Source organism: Siphateles boraxobius, unplaced genomic scaffold (genome assembly GCF_051911475.1).
Source record: "Siphateles boraxobius isolate OS27281-9 unplaced genomic scaffold, OSU_SipBor_1 2, whole genome shotgun sequence".
In the NCBI taxonomy this organism is placed as follows: domain Eukaryota; kingdom Metazoa; phylum Chordata; class Actinopteri; order Cypriniformes; family Leuciscidae; genus Siphateles; species Siphateles boraxobius.
In genome coordinates, this window is record NW_027508810.1 from 4016546 (window position 1) to 4039537 (window position 22992).

Genomic DNA, 22992 nt, shown 5'->3' on the forward strand with positions numbered 1-22992 from the left:
TCTGAAATTAAGCAATTTGTAGAGTGGTGTGATGCACACCACCTAATTGTGAATGTGATGATAAGATGATATTCGATCCAAAGTCAATAGCACAGTACATATTAATATCTATATGTTATCTATATCTATAATATAATATGTTTAAATTGACTGTTCTCTTACATGGCATTTTCATGTTGATAACTTGTGCACTCGGTTACAGCAAAGACTGTATGTTTTGAGAAGGCTCAGACTTTATGGTTCAGTAGTAAGATTATGATGTTGTTACATCAAGCTGAACCGGTTTAAGAATTTGGTCATTCCTTCTGCAATAAAGCAATTAAATAACACAAAGTTTTTATTTTTTTAGTTTATGTACTTAGATGTATAGTTGTGAATTATGGCATATGCATTTGTGATGATGACAAACCTGAAATATTTATATATGGTTCAAAATTGTATAAAAGTCTTATAAGCAGCAACAGAACACATTTGATGAAGGTTTTGCTGCTAAAGAAAAATTAACAAGTTATTAAATTTAAATTTCACACTGTGAAAACTGAGTTTTGTCAGATGTGTTTGTCAGTAATTGAGTTAAATTTAGATCATAGCACAATTTAAGTTATTAATGCAGGAATTCTGATATTTTCAAAAGGTTCACAAACTTTGTTTTAGATGCGTGTGTGTTACCTATGTTCCTGTGCTGTGTACTTGAGTAACTCTGCAAGTTGTAGTGGGTACTTGCAGATCTTCTGCACAGGGGTGAGGAGGAAGCCATCAATGGCGATGTCGATCATCTGCTGGAGGAGGCGACAGGCTTCAAAAAAGTGCTGATAGCGCCCATCCTTCATCAGCTTGGAGAGCTCCATACAGGCATCAAGGTGGTTGTTGCAATACTCTGAATAGATCCAGAAACCATCTTGCTGTATGGAAGACAGTTGTTAAGGTCAGAACTGAATCAAATTAATCTTTTTCAAGGTTTTCAGGAATCAGTTCAAAAGTTTGAATAGTCAATACCCAAGCATTATACACATGCTTGAAATTTTCTAGATTTATTATGAAAGAGCTTGTAGGTACTTCAGCTAAAAATGGCTATAATTTCAAATAAGATTTTGTTAATATCAAGTCATACGGCAATTTACTCACATGTTCCAGAAAACATGGTCCAATTTCACTAAGATGGGGATCCTCAATGTTGTACTGTTTCTCCAAGTCCCGCACAAATCCCATTTGAAATCTGTAGATTTCCTCAATGTTACCAAAAATCACTTTCAATTGGTCATCATTGAACATATCAATCCTCTTTCGGCACTGCCTCAAGTAGCCCTACAGAGAGAAACACCTTCAGTTTAGCATTCTGCCTAAAAAAAAACCAGACCCAACAGCGAAAGTGTGCGGAAACTCGAAAGAGTGCGGATTATTTTTTATAATGCTACAAAGAATGTTTAGAAGCATCAAAGTGTTGGCGGAATGGACTTAATGAAGGGACAGAAATATCTCAGGTTTCATTAAAATTATCTTAATTTATGTTTCGAAGACAAATAAAAGTCTTACTGGTTTGAAACAAAACGAGGGTGAGTAAATTATGGCAACTTTAATTTTTTGGGTGAACTATCACTTTAATCTCTCAATGATACCAAGAGGTCAACAATCATAGTCATCTGATAATGGCAGCAGTACCTCACATATGTCCTTCAGGTGTTTGATATAGTGACGCTCAGTGCTCATGATCTCATTGATAACGTTGGCCCTCATCTGATCTCGGTTCTGAAGTGGTTGGCCAATGCACAGGCAGCCGTTGCTCGGGTCAGTGTGTCCATTCTCTACCTCACTGGCACCGTCATTTGATTCTGTGGCCACATTTTCCTGGTTAACCCAAAGCTGGCAGGAAAAATCAAAAACAAAGGCATAGAGTCATACATTATACAGTATCTCCAAGCTGTGAGTTTTGGAAAGGGGAACAGGTCTGACCCCAAATTCTCCCTGGGATCGAGATAGGGCTTGCTGACTGACAGGCAAATGTTTGGACTGAGAAGTTTGGGCAATTAAAGGTCCCATAGTACAATGGTTACAAAAATGCAAATTAATTTCTCTGCACAGTTCCACTGAAGATAGTTGTTCTTTAACCATTTCGACTGGTCCCTTCTTATTCCAAACGAATGACTACTTGGTGTCTTGCTCTCATAGCCTTGGAAATAAGACCAAATATGTGTCTTTGGTCTGGGTCTCAGCTTATGGCTTCTTAAGACCGCATTGTGTAGCAAGGTGGCACAAAAGCTGCTTCTAAAGATGCATACAGTATGCAGTTCACATAGACTTTTTGTTTTAATGGGACTCAGAAATATAATGGTGGCATAAATCGATTTAAATAGGAATCACAATCGTGGGAAACAATGAATCACCCTCTTTAATGTTATATTACAATAATATATGTCTTCTGGATTGTTTCCATGGTGGGTCAGCACTAGTATATTTTGTGGTTTTTATTGCACTGAGAAGGCCTAGAAAGTTATGGAAAAGGGTGACGTTTCAATTTTCAATTAGAGGTCGCTTATTCAAAACAAAGGCGTAGCTTGATGACGCCGTGATTTCGGCTCGAGAGCAGTGGAGCTTTTATTATGCCGCAGACGACCTCTTCCGGTCATATACAATGTTCGTTAAGCTTTTCCAAGGTCAAATTCAAGCACTTTTCAAGAACTTTCAAGGTCCATTTTAAAGCCTTTTCCAGCACCTTACACCACCGTAAATTACATACCAATGCATAGTCAAAATTATTATTTAGTGTTTTTATCACATTAAAAGAGATAATGCTATAAACAGGCAAAATTGTGTTTCTTAATAGCAGAAGGATCATATATTTACGCAAATCACAAGTTTTATTTTTCAAAATGTATCACTGTCTAAGTAGATGATGCCTATGAATAATACTTTTCATTATATTGATGTCCAAATATTGCTTCCCAGATAATATGATTTTTTTTAGGCTGTAAAACTGAAGAAATTTAAAGGGCTGAAAATATGAAGACAAGATTTGAACAGAAATATTTTACAGGCCTTGGTTTTGGGACACATTCTTGATATAGACAAGGTTTGAACAAAATCTGAGATAGTGCAACAACCTGTAATTCTATTTTAACCCAGAAGACTGACAGTGCACAGGCACCGCACCTGCCTGATAAATAGCCTATATTATATATATTTTTTTTTAAGTATTTAATTGCCAAGACATATATACTTATCTACTGGAATAGAGCAGTGTAAATATTGCATAAGGCCATCCTCAACCTTACAGTAGGCTACTTGAATTGAAGATCGTATTTATATCCATTTTGCGAAAACACATTTATGTGAGCAGGTGTAAATGGAATCGTTTTGATAAATCAGATAGCTAGCCGATCTGAGAAAACGCATGAAATGGCCATGGACTGACAGCCCATAATGGCCCGTTCAGACAGGATGCGCTGCACTATGAAACCCATTGCAATGGCTTGCGCCGCCGAGGATGTTTTGTTGCTGAGTCCAAACAAGCGCGGAAATCAAATAGAAAACTCCACCTACTTTTGCTCTCTGGCTAGCAGATACAAATCACTTTGTATCTGAAGGGCTACATTTTATTTCTCCATTTAATATACAAACTATTCAGTCAAATAGGTATTTGTTGTGAGAGAAGAGTTACAATTCCAAGCATTTTCAAGCATTTTATCCAAAATTTAAGCACTTTTCAAACCTTGAAAACACAACATCAAAATTCAAGCATTTTCAAGGATTTCAAGCACCCGTACGAACCCTGCATATAATATGTGGGGTAACATTTTAGATACATTTGAGTGTGTTGAAAGTAATGTTATAGCACTACTCTGTACATTCGCTACTATGAGACACTTGCTAAACACTGCAGTGAACTAGATCGATATTAGGTATAGTAAAACATGGTACTCGCGTAAAATCAAGAAAACTAGAGTTAAACAATAAGACTAATTGTGTTGAGCTATATAACAATGATTAGTTTTCTGTCAATGAATGTGGCTCACCTGTCTAATAAAACATAATATGTTAAAGCGTCTTTGGTGTTTCCATGGTTTCTAAAAAATTACGGAAATCGAGGGTAACGCGGGTATGATGTCATTGATATGCGATGCACAGATACGGTCCGTGTCCTGGTTAAAACTGCTTATTTCTCTGGATTTAAACATTCTTGGAAACATTTGGGATAATGTAAGTACACAAGTCAACAAAATATATAACATTGTTCTAGAGGTTTTTTGATATTTTAATCTACAAATCTTACATATTGTGCCTTTAATATAAAAAAAAATTAAATTTTAAATAAATCTTTTTTTTTTGCATTGCTAGTTATTTGAAGAAATTGGAAACATTAACCGTAATATTAAACTAAATTGGTTTGAATTAATTCTAAAGAAATGTTTTTTTTATGTGTGTCTGGGTCTTGTCAGAGTCTGGGTTTCAGAGGGTCTTAAGAAAGACCATTGACCATCTCCATTTCACATGTCACCCTTGCATGGCCTACTAATCACTAAGAAACCCGTTCCCATCAGAAATATTTGCTTGAGAGTCTAAAACCATGTTCCCTGTCAAAAAACAGCTGAATACGTACCAATGCCTGTTTAAATTCCATTTGGAATTAGAGTATTTTAAATCGTACACACTTGTAGCATTACAAATCTTGGCATTTACAAAGATGCAAACACAAAATGGGATGCTACCTGGCAAAAAAGAGAAGATGGTTCTGAATGAAAAGCAGCTGCTAACATTTATTTCAACATGGATTTGGAGGCTACTACAAAACTGATCCAAAGCAGCACATGTAATGAAGAAACATGTTGGATGCTTATGTTCTAAATCTTCTTGAAAAGCTATGAAACACACTAACAGCGTGATTTCAATTGGATGGTTTAAAATGCTTTGTGAGAGACGGCTGTGTTGACAAAATCAGCAGCACTTGATGAGATTTGAGGAGCTGGGAACGCACCTTTGCTGTTGTGTTATGGAACCTTGGAGTTGCTATAGGGTTGATATAGAAAACTGGTTTTGTGTAAGGTTGAGGAGGGTGGGGATCAACCTTTGGAAAGAATGACAAAAATACACTTTGTTTTAATTTACTCTTGTTTTTGAAGAATAGAAATGGAACAGTGAGATGGAAGTGGCTTGGCAACACTGATTCAACACGGACTGCGTTCATTTCAAAGTCCAGACAGACACATCTAATCAGGATCAGTGTCCCAAGACCTAATTTCTTCACTTTAGACCAGTCGCATCACAATTAACTAATAAGATCAATGACCTAATAAGATATGATGAGAGTGTTTGTCCAAGATGTGGCTGAAACCTACCCTCACAAAGCTGGCGGGGAACCAGCCCTCCTCGTCATCGATTTGACCCCACCACCAGTCTTTATTGGAGGCATCCAGGACTTTGATGACATCTCCCGCCTTAAACGCCAACTCCCTCTCGGCCATCGTCACGTGATCCCATACTGCCTCTGCGCTGACCACTGAACCTCCGCTGATCAACTGTAGAAAAATACAATGACCATGATGGAGAAGCGTTCATCCTTTTGCACAAGTGACGAAACAGACTCCCCCCATCTGCCATTCCTCAGAAAACAGGAAGTCCCGTTTCAAACTCATGGCACCGGTCGAGCCAGTGTTGCTGTGTAGGGCTGGGATATTAGTCCCATATTATCTTAGGGTATATAATATGCAGAATGAGCCTAAACCACGCATTCTTGCAGTGATTCACAGGCTCATTTATAATCTACACATGCAGTACAACAATTTCTTGTCCTTAATGTCATCTATCTGCTTGTTAAGTCGTGACGTAAGGAATGCTATTTCCTGGTCCTCTGTTTCAAGTGAGAATAGTGATGGGTCGATCATGAACAAATCATCATTTTGAACAAATCTTTAATATGACTCAGAAGCTGATTTGTTCATTTTGCATTGACCGCGCATGCACATAATCCCATAGGATCTGCACAGGAAACTGAAATTATTAGTTCACCTCTTCGGGTTTGAGTCATTTGTTCTTTTTTCACATGACAGTTGTATTGGATAAAGAAATGAGTTAATAATTCCCAACATTCCTTATGAACAACCATGTAGAAAGGTTTTTTAAAAATTTTTTTTTTAATTATTTATTTTTTCGTGATGCGTTTCTGGTCACACGTTTCTTACAGTTTATAAATTTGTGAATTTCAGTCATGATGGTTCTTTTCCAAAACTCGGGATGAACGAACAACTTAGATGCGAAGACTCAGGAAGTGAACTAATTTCGTTTTCTGGTACAGACTGCATTCGGCCTATGGGGACGTGACGTAACAAAAGAACAAATGACTCTGATCGAGAGGTTAGGTGAACTAACAGACTGTATAGCCTGAAGACCCAACTAAGAAATAAAAGACAGTCTCTGTGACTTTTCATATCAACAGAAAAATATACTGGGATAACCTGGCTTCTCTTGAGAGTTAACTCTGAGCTCAAGTTGAGCCTCGGTTTGAGCCTCCTCCGAGGACAGCAAGCCAAGTTGGTTTACTATAAACCTTTAAGGCTGAACGGGCAGGCGAACCAGTGTATGCTCAGCTTTCTTTCTTAAATCGAGCAACTCATGTGATATAAACAGTAAAACACACAGCAGGAGGATTCTTGATTGGCTGTTTAGAGTATATGGCTCCTCTGACAGTGTCACCTCGAGCATGAGTGCAATCAGTGCATTTGTCGATGGTTGTCTCTGAACTCCTCTGCTTCGTACAGCAGCCACAGGTACAGCACATCTAGACTCCAGCCACAAATGCCCGAAGCCTTCTGTGGGCCAAGACTGCAAACGTCATATGCCAAAGACCCGATGTACATAACCACAAATACATAACTACAAGCAGATCAAACACATACTCTGCAATTATCCAGATGATTAATGCCAATAAATATCCTCTCAGGCATTTAGCAAGTTTAGACTGTTCTGTGAATGTAAATTATTAAAATCCAGAAGAACCATGTCAACAGATCATAATATTAAGACAACTTCAAAGTCGCCTCTCATTATGGAGTCTCAGGATTCCAGTGGATGTAATGGAATTGTTGTTACATAATCAGCCTCTGTTCCCTTCATGTTTCTGCATACGGTATGCGGTGATGAATGCTATCTGACGTAGCACCAAGCGCATATGAACACACAAAGATGTCAAAACACAAAATAGATTGAGGAAACACGTCCTGTATCCATCATTTCACATCAATGTGCTATTCTTACTGTCAGATTCATGGATCTTTCTTATCTTTTAGGAAGAAAAATACACCTTGCTGACTAAAGTGAATTTCTACAAAGGAAAGCTTTTCATTAACATCAAATTAGAATTTGCTTTGAAATTGAATGTAAAATTTCATTATACCATAGCCATAGGCCTACTATACGGTGAAAAATATTATGTAACAGACTTGTGTCCTGAGAGTAAGGGCCAATGAAAGATGCACAAAATTGCCAAATACAGGTGTACGCATTCAAACACATACGCAACATTTTAAATATATGACATGCCTTTTGAAGCATAAAACTGTCAACCATCTATCTAGACTCCAAGTAGACAAAATTAAAACAGTTTAGAAAACAGCTCCTAGCCCCTGTCAAGCTTTTCACAGTAATCCTGTGGAAACTGACAATTCACAACTTGCCCAAATGTGGCACCACGTGTACTGGCATGTGATCACAGCTCTGATCAAACATGGTAATAACAGATTACCAGAATGTACCTTTCTCTATACAGATTGACATCTGGCCATAGCCTTTCTATAACACTTTGACTGTAATTTTGCCTCATTATATTTTAGAAGGACTCTGGCTTACATAAGCTAAATACATATTGTCTGAACTCTTCTGAAGCAAGACTGCACAGTATTTTATCTCATTTTAAATATAAATATTTTAAGAAATAACTGATAGATAGCAATTATTACGATTCAAGCACAAATAATGTGTCTAATTAAATGGCATTTGATTTTTTTATGGTTTTAGAGCATTGGCCATGAATATTAATAACCCTTATGTTCATAAATCATTCACACATTAAACACACACATTGTTACGCTAAGAACACACACGCACTCACTTCAAATTGTAACTGTAAAATATAATTTTACCATATCCACTGCTGTATAAAGGAGAATCGCAGATACGAGGACTCGTGAAGCAGCCTCAGATGTTTCCAGGACAAAACAATCACAGATCTGTGTGCCTCTTTACGACTGTGTCAGTCATGCTGAAGGATCCTTCAGTTGGAGCCCATGAAGATTATAAGAATCACGTTGACCAGCAGTAGAAAGGCGATAACAGCGAACACCGCCACCGTTTGCACGTCCAAGGTCATGCTGCAGTGCTGCGAGATTCGCGAAGCTGATGTCAAACCTGCGACCAGTAGCCTACAATTAAAAATGCATCCAGCCTCATAGATATGCATGCAAGAGGTAAAAAAAACAACAACAACAAAAATACACTACACTCCGGCTATGTCTCAAACCCTAGTGAGCTGCCTACCTAGACAGCATATTTGGGCTGAGCATCTGCGCGCACCTGTAATGTCCGGCAATGCTGTGTTGCTAGGCAAGTACGCAGCTCGCCAGGTTTTGAGATACTGATCTGTTTCTCTCTGTGCCTTACACGCCAAGATACGCACACATATGTCTCATCCTCACCATCATCTTTATCGGCTTATTTAGTCGTCAAAACAGCAGCGGAAATCAGCGCGAGGAGTCACTATTCACAGTGCTTATTCTACAGCACAGATGACGCGCATCTGCGTTCAACCAACCAGATCCCGCGTGCGTGATGATACACCCTCACCATGGAAACACTGTCATTAACAAACATTAAGACTCTATTATGTAAGGTCCGTCTTACACACCGTTAGTCAATGTGCATGCAGTTAAGAATATTACTGACTTATTAATGAAGTATGAACTGAGGTTAAAGCCAAGCAGTTCAAAATCGTCCATGTGTAAGACATAGATCTAAGATTCTACAAATTATTCAAGTGTGGATACCGAATATCAAAAGTGAAATGAATGAACACCAACAACCACCCATAGGCTTTTTCTTTTTACTAGCCTATTACTTATCTCATAAAAAAGAGGATCATCTGACAATTTAATAACTTAAAGGTGCTGTATGTCACTTTTTCACTCTACTAAAGCATAAACATACCATAATATGATTGCAGATATTTAGGAAACATGCTCACATACTCGTTTCTCTGAAAAACACTTTTACAGCAGCCAGCAAACAAACTGGCAAGAGATTCTGGATTCTATGCAACCTAAAAAGCCTCGGTATCCATCTAAACATTTTTATGAACGAGAGCATATTAAAACGTGGATAAATCAACTCATCAACTTACAGTGTGTGTAAGGCTCCTCGGGTTTCATTGTCAATTGCCCTTGTTCCTGTTGCTACTCCTCAAACTGGCAACCCGCTTGAGTTTCAAATCTGAGGAGGATGGGGCGGGAGAAACAATGATCTCCGATATTTTGAACTTGGACTGCAGTACCTATTTTGACCACTAGCTGTCATTCTTACAGATTGCACCTTTAACGTAATACATCGTAACATTGAGAAACTTTCTAGTAAATATTTATTGCTGGTGAATTTACAGTCAATTCCACTCGATTTCCACGTGCAGACATGCCAAGTTTTTGTCATCTGTATGTTGGAAAATCCACGTTACAATTACAAGTGACTTTTGGGTGAGCAGTGCTTCATAAATCGCTACACTAATGACAATAGAAAATCGACCTTTTTGCATGTGAAATTTTGCGAATGTAACCGCACCTTGAGGCCGTCTTACTGATTATGTGGTGAATTTTGTCTTCTCTCTTTGGCTCTGTTCCAAATGGCACCCTAAACCGGTCTTACTACGAGTCTAAAATTTCGCAACATAATGCCACTTTGACTGTCGGGTAGAAGTCTGTTGCTGAACTCGCTTCAGGGCCTTTAAGGCTGCGACCTGACTGCCTGATCTTAAAGGTCGTGACACACCAAATCAACGTAAAAGAACTAGTGGTGACGAAGCTGACTGCATAGACAGCAGAGATATCCCGCAATTTAGGTAGCTGTGACACAACTGCGGGCACGCTCATCTTGATCTGACACGTTGAGCTTGGTCATTGATGGCAGTACCTTGTCTTACTCGCCACAGCACAGACACTCTATTTCAGTGGGTATAGGTGGGCATATTCCCCGACACTCACACCACCAGTTCGTGTTGGCTCTCATCCACACGTCCTCAGGCCATCGAGCGATATCACAACAACCTCCTCCTCCTCCTGTTGTTCTATATCCAAAGCACGCAGCTCCTCTTCTGAAAACTCTGGTTCATAGAGGTATGCTTCTGGATCTTGACTGTCTGAGAAGTCACCCTCTTCGTCTCTCACAAAATCCGCCATGTTCATCGCCATTCACTATATGATGTTTTATTAACAATGTTCGGGAGGAGCAGGTGCAGATAATTAACCCAATCAGCACAAGTGGAGATCAATCAGTAATCAACTCAGTACAAGATAAATAACAGCAGAACCCACCTGTGTTTCTTGACGGTTTATCAGCATTTGGCCCCGCAGTAGCATACCTTCCTATCATGTCCAAATCGAGCTCTTCCCGTTTGATGAAGAATCTTTCGTCCGTCTGAATCAGGAATATTTGCCACAATCCTCTGGTGTTATCTCGCGGGCGTCAGGCCAAACAAACGGGTCCTCGCCACCGCGGGCGAAACATCCGCAATCTACTTCCGCGTATTTGTTTAAACTGGAGCATTCAATAATTCCTGACATAGAGAAATGGACAATAAGGCAATGCCGCCCTCTTCACACGAAGGAACGGGCCTTCCTCCAGCACCAGGCCGCCGCAGCAGGCCCTAAGTAAGCCGCGCTGCAGATTCAGTCCCGACCAGTCCACATTCTCTACATCTGCCTGGTCAACTCCGTGAGTGCTCAGCTCAAAACCTTTTAGTTTCCGTCCCCGGTTGAACTTCGCATCGATTCAGTTGTTGAATCACGAGCCAGTTATGCTATCTGGATACTCATTTTTGATCGGGGAACACTCACTTTAAATCATTTCTGTACAAATGATTTGCCGTCATTAACGCGATGCTTCCTCGTGGCAAAAACTCACACGTTAACAGTAGGTCTCACATTACGTGCAGATTGCACACAGAATCATCAAGAACCTATCACTAACACTGTCCTGCAATGTATCTACAAAAATCGCCTAGAAACTTAAAGTTATAGCGGAAATGTATTTTTATTAAATTTTTTGAAGTAGCCTAATTTAAAACCACAGCTTCACTATTGTTTTTCTGAATTCATAACAAACAAATTGGCAGGGAATGTGACCCATAGCCATAGAAATAATTAAAATAAACGGTCATGTTGACGGTTCCTATTTGATGATCATCCAGCATCAAACAATGATTACTGAATCAAACTGATGGGTCAGAGGTGAATATATGCAGGTTCTAAAACGTTTTAGTCTTCTCATGTAAGCAGTCTAAACTGTTCTGAACGCGGACTGCTATCTTTGCTCGGCCACTTAAACTTCAGATGCGCATAATCCTGCAAGGATTAATCTCTCACCTCCTCTTCCTCGCGTCTTTGATTAACATGCAAGAAGATGAGCATCGGTCTGCCAGGCCCCAATCTCCTCCTCCCTTCACTCAGCCTCACACCACAGGAGCTTAATTTCTCCAGGTAAGTTTAGCTCCCACAGGAGCTCTGTTTCTCTAGCTAATTTTCTCCACTGCCACAGCAGTGATGTATCCTCTGCTCCCACAGGAGCTCTGTTTCTCTGGCTAATTTTCTCCACTGCCACAGCAGTGATGTCTCCTCTGCTCCCGCAGGAGCTCTGTTTCTCTGGCTAATTTTCTCCACTGCCACAGCAGTGATGTCTCCTCTGCTCCCGCAGGAGCTCAATTTCTCCAGGTAAGTTTCTCCACTGCCACAGCAGTGATGTCTCCTCTGCTCCCGCAGGAGCTCTGTTTCTCTGGCTAATTTTCTCCACTGCCACAGCAGTGATGTCTCCTCTGCTCCCACAGGAGCTCTGTTTCTCTGGCTAATTTTCTCCACTGCCACAGCAGTGATGTCTCCTCTGCTCCCGCAGGAGCTCAATTTCTCCAGGTAAGTTTCTCCACTGCCACAGCAGTGATGTCTCCTCTGTCTCCTCTCCTCTGGATGTTGCATGCATCTGTTTCTTCTTTCTCTGTCCAGCGAGAATTGGTCTCCAGCGGACGTAGCATGCATCCATGTTTCCTCTTTCTCCATCCAGTGAGCATTGGTCTCCCAGTGGATGTTGCATGCATCTGTTTCTTCTTTCTCTGTACAGCAAGCATTGGTCTCCCAGCGGACGTAGCATGCATCTATCTCTACTCTTTTCCATCCAGCGAGCATTGGTCTTCCAGTGAATGTACTACGTATTATGTACTTGTGCTGCGTTCTATTATTTATGCGTGTCGGAGTTCCGACTAGGAAGACAGACGTTGCCTGGCAACACGCCGCCTTTCCTCAGATTTCCCAGCTCGGTAGTCAGACAACCGCGAGGACACTGAGCAAGAATTCCGATACGGAATCCAAGATGGCTGCGCCCTGTGTGACTTGTATGAATTGTTTTCATTGGTTTTGGACCGCTTTAGTTGTTTAAATTATGATTTTAATCACTCGTATTACTGCGATAGCTTACTGCGTCTGTATCACTGCCTGTGGCCTTGTTCTGAGTGCAATATTGAACGAAACCTTGTTTCAAATGGGTGTTACTAACGTGGCTAGCGTTGCTAACAGAAGATAACTAAAACATGAAATAAAGTGAGAATTGGCTGCGTTTGGATAAGCGCGCTTGGTACTCGGCCAGTGCTACCATAGCAACAGCTTTCTGGGTGGCGTCTATGTTTTTCTCCGACTCGGACGCGCAAAACATACCAGAATACGTGAAGCGTAGAAGTGACATCATATATGAGGGCCGAATCGGTTCGATGACAAAAATCGGTTTGTTGACATAATAGAACGCAGTGTTATCTCTACTCTCTCCCGTCCAGCGAGCATGGGTCTCCCAGCGGACGTACTATGTACTGTAGGATTACAAATTTATTAAAATGTTAATTTAAGTTCCAAAACTATAGTATATAAACTAAGAAAGTTTATTTAGTGTGCATTTTTATAACCAAGATAAATGTCACAAACCTGCCTGTTCCTGTCTGGTCCTGGTCCTGATCTCTCCATTGTAAGTTAAATTGATCAGAGCACTGAGAATATTTTCAAATTCATTTTCCAGCATTTTCAAATTCATTCCACCTCGCAGGTGGCCAGTAGAGTCCAATATCCTGACGCCATCGAGCCGCTCACGTCAGAAGCTACATGCCCCCCCCCGGTCAGCCGTTTTTCGATTCCCGCTTAACTCACCCGTTAACGCCACGGAATTATACTTGATCAAGCTTATTGAAAAGCCAGCCCACCAAATTCTCTGCATCTTTGGTGGGTCTATAGTATGGCGGCTGTCCTTTTGCTCTTTTGCTTTTTTGGGGGGAGTACTCTGGGTTCAGGCAAAAACTCAGAGCTCGGAGCCCTCCACCCGGACAGCACACATAACCTTTACCATAATAATTATATGTAGATGTGAACTTGTGAAATGATGTTTTATTAACAAGGTTCGGGAGGAGCAGGTGCAGATAATTAACCCAATCAGCACAAGTGGAGATCAATCAGTAATCAACTCAGGACAAGATAAATAACAGCAGAACCCACCTGCGTTTCTTGACGGTTTATCAGCATCCTACCTCCACCCCATCTCCTCACTTTTAGTTCCATCTCTAGTTCCATCTCTAGTTCCATCTACTCTTACCAACTGGGGGGAGTACTCTGGGTTCGGGCAGAAATTCCGAGCTCGGAGCCCTCCACCGGGACAGCACGCCAAGTATGCATAACCTTTACCATAATAATTATATGTAGATGTGAACTTGTGAAGTCTACTGTAGGAAAAATAGCCAGTTACTATTTACGCCGGTATGTTGACAGAAGTTGGGGGATTTCAGCTGTTGCGTGATATCTCTGCGCCCAAATAGCAGTGCTTTGCCTGTGCTTCCCCCCAATATAGTGCCAAGTCAATATCTGCCTAGGAAATCGGCTAGTCTTAATCTGCATTGCTATTTGTACTCGTTGTGAATACGCAGGCCAAAAGAATAATTTTTTTTTTTTTTTGTGATCACTTTTACTCATGACATGCTATCCGGCAACAAAGGATTCCATTCATTATGCTAAGCTAAGCTAGCGTCGGCGCTGCCAGACTAAGACAATGCATGCACTGAGACAAAAATGCGTTTGCCCACCTATAAATGTAGGGGAGACGGTGAATAACCCCTATTTCAAAAAATGGTGGCAAAAATACGGACAAAACTGTGTTTAAAATGAACTTCACTTAATATTAATACAAACAGTATGTCACATTTGAAATCGTGTGGAATTCGTATAATGTGATCAACATTAAATGCAGTTTGAATCTTAAATTGATCTCTATGCACAGAGATCTGTGTATTTGTCTATATCTGTTCTTCGTGCTAGTAAATGCTAAATCCCCACTTTTACAAAGGTTCATTGTCGAAAACGGCACTGCGTACGATTTGCCAAGACGGCATAATCTGCACGAAACATCATACTCACTGCATGTGTGAATGCAGTCAGTTTTGACCACAAAAGATGAGGTAATTTGATTGGATGTCACGTAGCCAATTTATGCCAGTTTACCTGCTAGAAATACATGCTAAGTTTTAATGTTATTTTAAGGTTGAGTTGAATTGAATGATTGGCAAAATTCAGCATTGTTCGCTTAGGCTAACGTTACTCCTTTCTGTCACCTCACATACCCCAGTTTGAGAACCACTGCCTTAACCTATCTTTGTTTAGCGACCTTGGGTGTTGGAAAGGCGCTAGGCCTATATAAATAAAAATCATCATTATTATTATTATTATTATTATTATTATTATTATTATTATTATTAACAATAACAACCCAAACACAATACAAACTGCAGGATGCCAATGATCTGTGAAAAAGGTTGAGGCATTCTTACACAAAATCAATATATTGCACAAACTTTCCATTTGCATTTGAAATCAAACTCATACTGATTAACGTTAGTTACTTTCTAAGACAGGTGCTTCATATCCCTCACTCCGGTAACTGATGCTGGATCGGTCCCCGTTGTTTTAAAAAGTAAGAATGGAAAGCAAAACAAGGCATTAGCATTAGTATTGTGTTGTTTCACACAGTACACTCTATAAAAAAACCCAGTACAAAAGCGGTCAATGGGCTGTACCCTCAGGTACACCATTGTACCCAAAGAGTGCTACCAAAAATGTACATATTAGTACCTAAATGGTACATATTAGAACATTTTTAAAGGTTACCATCCCAGTGACAGCTTTTTTACCAATTTTCTATATAGTATATAGCAGAAGACAAATAATTATTTGTGTCTCCATATTATTCTTATGAAATATCTTAAGCATAATGTGTTTAAACAGATTTTCTCTGCTGATGCAGAACAGACAATTACATAATGCTGACAGAGCGATTCCCATATGGCTTGATTCCACCCATCCTGACATTTACACAACAAAGGTCACATCAGAAATTCAAACAGACACAAAGGATTTCGTAAATACAAAGCCAAAGTTGGTAAGAATCATGTATGATTTCAGCAGTTAAACACATTATTCCGCACCGACATAAAATATCTTCTCAAAGAACTAGATTTAACTCCAAACCAATGTGAAGTCAAACTGAAAATATTATCCTTAATTCTGTTATATTTAATGGAAGGGGGATAATGTGTCTTGTACTTTATTTACATAAGACTGTTTCATACTGCAAGCTTGGGCAGCACGTGAGCAGAGAGTGAACTGGCTTTGATGTCACTGAATTGCTCAGAGTTTTACCACAATCAATCACTGTTTGTGTACACCTTCGAAATGAATGTGTAGTGCTGTACAATTAAACCAACCTGTCAAAAAAATGGGGATGACTTCCCTATATGTAAATAACAGTAAGAAAAACATTCTGTCCAGTTCAAATTATCTGTTTTATCCTCAAATTTTTTAGTAGCATGGCTTCACAAAAAAGCAGCAGAAAGATAAAGAAAGGCTGCTAAGGAGGAACATTTCTTTACATAGCACCAGCAAGCATGTGAATGATGATGAACATATATTCTGAATTTCCTCCTCATTTTTCTTAAGAAGATATCACCATCATCTTTTTTAATTTCCAATTACATGGCATCAAGCTATTGCCCACATAAGTACATTTAAAAAATAATAATTAAAGTCCAGCCATGTGTATAGCAAGATTAGAAAACGTCCTGGTTACTGTTGGAGGGTCTAGATACGTTATGTGGAAGACTGAGAAATGGAGTCTCAGTTGGGAGCATTTTGTAATTAAAGGGCCAATGGAATTGGCAAGTGAAATACATTCCAAGCCACTCCCCCATACATAAGGGTATATAAGATGGTGGCACGCATCCACTCAGGTTTATGCTGGGGAGCCGAGACAGGGATCCTGGGCATTCAGCGGGGTGGTTCAGGGTTGTGGCTGGAGGGACATAATGTCTTTGTTCCCTCCATCAGGGAACGTGGGTTACATCAGTAAACAAGATGTGCCCTATCTGTCAGTCACATTCAACATTGTCGAAGACTGACAAATGGGGTCCCTAAGGAAAGCACCACATCCACTGAATTGTGTTTCATGAGTTCACACTTACATACAATTAGAGGGAGTAAAGTTTAATGCGTATTTGGCGTGCTGTCCGGGGGTAGGGCTCCGAGCTCGGAGTTTGTCCCTAACCCAGAGTACTCCCCTGGATGTAAATGGTTAGGACTAGTGGTGTGGAGAAAGGGTGGTTGAGGGATGCTGCTAAACTGTCAACGAATTGGGGTGAGACTGCTGAATATATACCTCTTATCGTTGATTGCTGAGTGCCCTCCACTCGTGTTAATTATCTGAGCGTGCTCCTCCCGAACTTTGTTAATAAAACATCATTCCGAGTGGTGGAGACGCAAATGCTGACAAGCTCTATTGTGCCCTTTTTGCAACTGCTCCCGTACAGTTGTAACCTACCCAGCTCCCGATGTAAGCCCAAAGAATAATAGTCCTCCATACCAACAGGATGGAAGGGACAAGGCTTACCATGGAGACAGTTGTAGCTGCGGTTGCTTAGTATGTTTACTTCACGGGAAAAGTGCTTCGGTTCTCAATTCTTTTTTCTTCTTTTTTTATAGAATTGTTTTTTATTTTGCAAGTACACAGAAAAACAGAGACAAACAACCTGAACACCTGGTTTCCATCCAAGTATTAACCAATACTAAACAATATCCTCTGTGCCATTCTCAATTCTTTTTGAGCATGTGGAAATACACATATGGACTGACACTTGGGGTAGTGGGGATATGGAAAGATCTCTGCAGTAGGTCCTGTCTAGACAGGGATGGAACTACTACAGACGCAGAGAAGGGACAGAGAAGAATGCGGTGTGCTGAAGCGATCTCATATGCATCAATCCATAAGCCATAAGCTGATGCCATAAGCCCCAGGAGCCTCTCAGATTTTTTCAGTGGAATCGCTATCTTCTCCCTGAATGCACGCTCCATCACATTGACTGAGTCCAACTCCATACCGAGAAAAAAGGGATGCTCTGCACAGGGGAGAGCTTGCTCTTCTCCCAGTTGACCCGAAGCCCCAGATCGCTGAGGCCCCTCTGCACCAGGTCCATGTGTTCACCAGCAGCGGTACAGAAATAAATTAAACTGAAGATTCTCTCCCAGGAGGAGGGCCGGGCAAAGGAGTGATGCGATCACCACCTCCTGGTTCTAAGCAGCTCCCTCCATCTCTGGGCTTCCCGTTTAAGGCCCACTTAGATGGACGCATAGAGGGTTTAGCGGCAGACTGAGGGATGTCTGTTTTGGCTTCCGATAGGGGGCTAGACGGGACGGCCGGGTTGACATCTCGGATCATGCTGGAGCAGGTGTAGAAAATGCAGGGGGACTCCCTCAGCGATGAGCAGACTGGGGGCCAGCATACTGCGGCCTGGTGGCGGTGGTATCAGGCCGGGGCAGGATGTGTTTGATGGCCTCAGTCTGCTTCTGGACAGCCGAGAACTTGTGGGTAAAGTCCTCACAAGCAAGGCTGTCAACTCTGAATCAGATTGAGAGTGAGTGACCACCCCAGATGGGGGAAACTCAGCTTTATCATCCTCTCCAGAGGACAATAGTTCACTCTCTGATGCAGCTATCGACCTGAAGCACTGAATGACATGCAAGGTCTCCCACGTGAAGGACCCGTGCCATCATTTGGCAGCTCAATGGCACATGGCATGCTAGAGGAGTGATCTGTGGAGACTTGCGTGGTGGAAGTGCTCCAACTGTAACCCCCAGGTCTCCCAAAGTTTTAACCAGATTCATGGCTCTGCCTTGAGCAGAGGCAGTGGGGTTTGTAACAGCAGAGGGGAGGAGAGACTTGTGCCATAATGAAGAAGGAGAGTTTCAATCACAATGCTTATTAAGTTATGATCACAGTATTTTGGAGCACATTAAAATGTACAATATATATATATATATATATATATATATATATATATATATATATTCTAATGAAGTGAATACATTTCAAGAGGAAAATGAAAAAAAATCTGATTAACATTGCTTAACAAATTAAGGACAAATATATAAATATATAAAAAAATCTATTTTCACATGCAATGTTCACAGATGTTTTCAGGTGGGTTTGATTGATGATTGATAGTTTAATGAACGTATTAAAGTTGTTATGTAATGTAAACAAATATTCTGCACATTTTACTATCCAGCAATACCTCTCAATAAATATTATTTTAGTTAAATAATCTTAGTAAAGAGCCAACACAAATAAACCATGGATATGTGCCTGAAGCCAATTCAAATAAATATTCAGAAAGGCATATGGATAATGACTTCAAAATAAATTCCAACGAATGTAAAGTGAACTAGATAAAAAAAGTTGGTCAAGACAAACTTTAATGTTGCAATGAGAAAGTTTGAATTCATTTGAAAAGCGTGAAGTTAATAATTGAAGTAGTTTTCACATGGCTACTTTCGTACAGTCAGTCAGTAGCTGATTCACATTCAGGTGCCTGATTTGTTTATTTGAATTATGAAGGAAATTGTGGCGAACAGGACGGCCGAGGTACGTGGGAGAACGACGTGAGGCCGGTGGTGCGATTGCTAATGAGCAACACCTGTGAAGCACAACGGTCTCGCATCTCTCACGGAGGAGCGGAGGCATAAAGGAGGAGCGACGACGTTGATGATCGAGAGAGGAGCAGGCCTGTGTTTTAGTTGTGGTTTGTTTTTGTATTTGTATTTTACTTTAGCCAGCAGTCGTCTGCGAGGGGCTGCCTGCAGTTATGTTTATTTTCGGTAGCCATCAGTCGTCTGCGAGGGGCTGCTGGTGGTATTTTTGTTTGTTTGTTTTATTTTAAATAAAGTTTATTTAATTGCTCGGCGGTTCCCGCCTCCTTCTTCCCTGAACATTGCTACACTGGTGCCGAAACCCGGGAAGAGGGAGGAACGCGCTGTCAGAGAGTCCTCGCCGCTGTGGGGAATCCGCGGTGCCATCGAGCATGGTGCGCGAGTCGCCGCCGCTCGCCGTGGGCCGGAGCCTGCTGCCATCCGCCGGGCAGGGGAGGAGCAGGGAGCAGCGGACTCGCGGCCATGGATGCTCGATGCGGTGCGCTGGAGTGGGTTGCCGCTGGGACGGCCGAGCTCGTTGCCGGCCGCCTGGGAGTCGGAGGGGAAGCTGCCGTCCGGGAGGGAGCGGGGGAGTTGCCGCCGCTCGCCGTGGGCCGGAGCCTGCTGCCGTCCACCAGGAAAAGGGGAGGAGCAGGGAGCGGGGGACACCTACCGTCTGCCCTAGAGTCCAAGGAGCCGTCCACTGAGGACTACCCAGTGTCACCGCCAGGCACCGCAGAGGAGATCGCCCAGCTGGTGGGGGACCAGATGGGAGCGCGTTGTGGGAACCGGACCAATTTTTTTTCTCTCTCTCCCCTCTCTCGATCTGTTGCTCCTCCTGCTTCCGTCTCCGTTTCCCTCGGCTTGTCCCCCAGGGTTTCGCCACTGCCGGGGGGGGGGGGGGGGGGGAGTAGGCTCAGGCTCGTGGGTACCCCCCGGCCTGTAAGGAGTGATAGGGATATGTGGCGAACAGGACGGCCGAGGGACGTGAGAGAATGGCGCAAGGCCGGTGGTGCGATTGCTAATGAGCAACACCTGTGAAGAACACCGGTCTCGCATCTCTCACGGAGGAGCGGAAGCATAAAGGAGTAGCGACGACGCTGATGATCGAGAGAGGAACAGGCCTGTGTTTTAGTTGTGGTTTGTTTTTGTATTTGTATTTTACTTTAGCCAGCAGTCGACCGCGAGGGGCTGCTGGCAGTTATGTTTATTTTCGGTAGCCAGCAGTCGTCCGCGAGGGGCTGCTGGCGGTATTTTTGTTTGTTTGTTTTATTTTAAATAAAGTTTATTTAATTGTTCGCTGGTTCCCGCCTCCTTCTTCCCTGAACATTGCTACACAAATAAACACTAGGTGTGTCCCAATTCACGTACGTATGTACAATTCTATGACGTTTTGTAATATAAATGTAACAATGGAAGCGTCAGCATCTGTGAACTCATACATGTGTAAACACCAATATTTTATACCACGAGTATTAAGACACGATTGAATAGATGAGAAGGTAAAAAGTGACATAGCAATTGAGTCTTCCCGGCAGAACTTATGCTAAAGCTTCCATTATAGTTGTTGGGAAAATAACAATGTCCACTGCCAGGTGAGACCAAGGCCACTGAGGAATGGGTAATGGCTCTTGAAGGCTGGCTGGAAGTTCTCAGGGGGTCTTGGACTGTGCACACAGAAGCCACCAGAAGGAGTTACGTACCAGATTGACAGTTCATTGAATACCATGGTGCCCACTGCTAAGGGAAGAGTGGACCCATTTAATGATTCGTTACATGAGAGATCTAAGAACATACTACTTGGTAGGAGAGCATTCAGGGGAGGGGGTTCAGTTTGTTGCTCTTTTTGTACCTCCTCCTTGATATCCCAACGTATAGGTGCTATAATAACTGAAGGGGGTAAGATGGGATCCTGATTAGTGGGGTTGTCCAGAGGGTCATACCTTCTGGAGAGAGCGTCCGCCTTGTCATTTTTGCTTCCTGGGTGGTAAGTAACTGTAAACTGAAATTGTGTGAAAAATAACGACCATCGGGCTTGTCATTGGTTAAGACGTTTAGCATTCTTAATATAATCAAGAATCTTGTGATCAGTGATGACTTGTAATGGGTAAGTAGATCCCTCCAGCCAGTTCCTTTCACTCCTCCAGGGCATCCTTGATGGAAAGCAGCTCCTTATTGCCTACGTCATAGTTTCTTCCTGCAGGGGATAGCTTCCTGAAGAAAAACGCACAGGGGTATATTTTACCTGAACTGCAATGTTATTGGGAGAGGACTGCTCTGATACCACAGTCTGAGGCGTCTACTTCTTCAATAAAGAGGAGATTGGGATCAGGGTGTTTGAGGATCGGGGCTTTGGTGAAACTCGTCTTTAAAGAGCTAAAGGCAAATTGAGCAGATTCGGTCCATTGTAATCTTCTAAGTTTTCCTTTGAGGAGTGATGTGAGTTGAGCAACGATGGTACAGTAGTTGTGGATAAATCTTCTGCAGAAGTTTGCAAATCCTAGAAATCTTTGTAACTCCTTCACTGTGGTAGGACGGGGCCTCTCAGTGACTGCTTGAACCTTGGTTGAATCCATCTCCACCCCATCTCCACTGGTAATTGTGTGGACTTGATTTTGCTGAATACTTCCATGAACTCAGAGTATTCTGGGGGTATTTGGGCCGCTGCTGGGTTGTAGGGCTTTCTATACTGGTGGTTAAACAGGGAAGCTGGATATTAGATGGGTTTGATAGTGGGTTTGAAAGTAAGGTGACCATTGTGCAAGTTCTTTGTGATTCCAGGAAATCTGAGGGTCATGGGCTGCTAACCATAGATGTCCCAGAATGATGGGATTTTTGGGTGGAGAGATGAAATACAGAGAAACAACCTTAGTGTGGAATAAACCAGCTTGGACTTTGTTCTCTCCCATTTGACTTGTTTGTGTAGGTGAGGTAAAGGGGGAAAGCAACCCTCAGGTGGGGGAGTATCTGACCCCACCGACCCCGCGGTTTACGCCTATGATTTATGCCTTTATGCCTACGCACATGTGAAATTGCAGTTCCCTTTCAGTCACTCACGTTCGACGTAGTCGACGTGACGACTGATTGGGATCATTCTTAGGGAGCCTGTCCTCTTCGAGTACTGTTAAAATGAGCCAATGCACATTGGCGTGCGAGATCTGCATCTCACACTCCGCCCCGCATCGCGGGTATAAATACAGAAGTGAATGCATGCACCAGTTGTCTTTCACATCGGAGCCGATCGGTTTTCATGTTGATGTCTCTGAAGAGTGTTGTTGTATTACAACGAGGGAGTCGATCCCTGTGGGCCCCTCACTCCTCTATCACACCGCAGCTGGTGGAGCCCCCGTTGAGCGCACTGGTCCCTCTGTAATGGACCGACCAGCTGTTTCATTTGGGGCCCCTCCACAGGACAGGATGTCAATTGCAGCATCGGAGGGTGAGCTGACCTCTGGAAATTATGACTCTCCCCCTGGGAGTGTAACGTTGCCCGAGCCAGAAATGTCAGCTATGATGAAACGTGCTGCCGCGGCAGTTGGGCTCGAGTGGAATCCTCCACCGTGTCCCGAACAGTCTGGGTTGGATGACTGGTATCTCGGAGCGGGCCGCACTGGTTCTCAGCTCGCAGCCCCAGTGCCTTTCTTTCGCAAAATGGATGGAGAACTTACCAGGTCATGGACGGCACCTTTCTATGCCAGAAACGGCCTGAGTAGCT

General features: G+C 42.2%; 1 protein-coding gene across 6 annotated transcripts in view; it reads right to left on the bottom strand.

Moving 5' to 3' along the window:
• The window catches only part of arhgef9b (Cdc42 guanine nucleotide exchange factor (GEF) 9b), a 75677-nt gene that overhangs the window by 27051 nt on the left and 25634 nt on the right, over positions 1–22992 (bottom strand). For 2 of the 6 annotated variants that reach the window (XM_077235694.1, XM_077235696.1), the window contains exons 4-8: positions 5331–5510; positions 4970–5059; positions 1660–1860; positions 1126–1305; positions 670–902 (exon numbers count right to left, since the gene is read on the bottom strand). In XM_077235694.1, the coding sequence (XP_077091809.1) occupies positions 670–902; positions 1126–1305; positions 1660–1860; positions 4970–5059; positions 5331–5510 (884 nt within the window). Of the gene's footprint in view, positions 1–669; positions 903–1125; positions 1306–1659; positions 1861–4969; positions 5060–5330; positions 5511–8129; positions 8395–8681; positions 8799–22992 lie in introns of those variants that run through there. The other 4 variants (XM_077235695.1, XM_077235697.1, XM_077235699.1 and 1 more) reach the window with 3 other exon arrangements.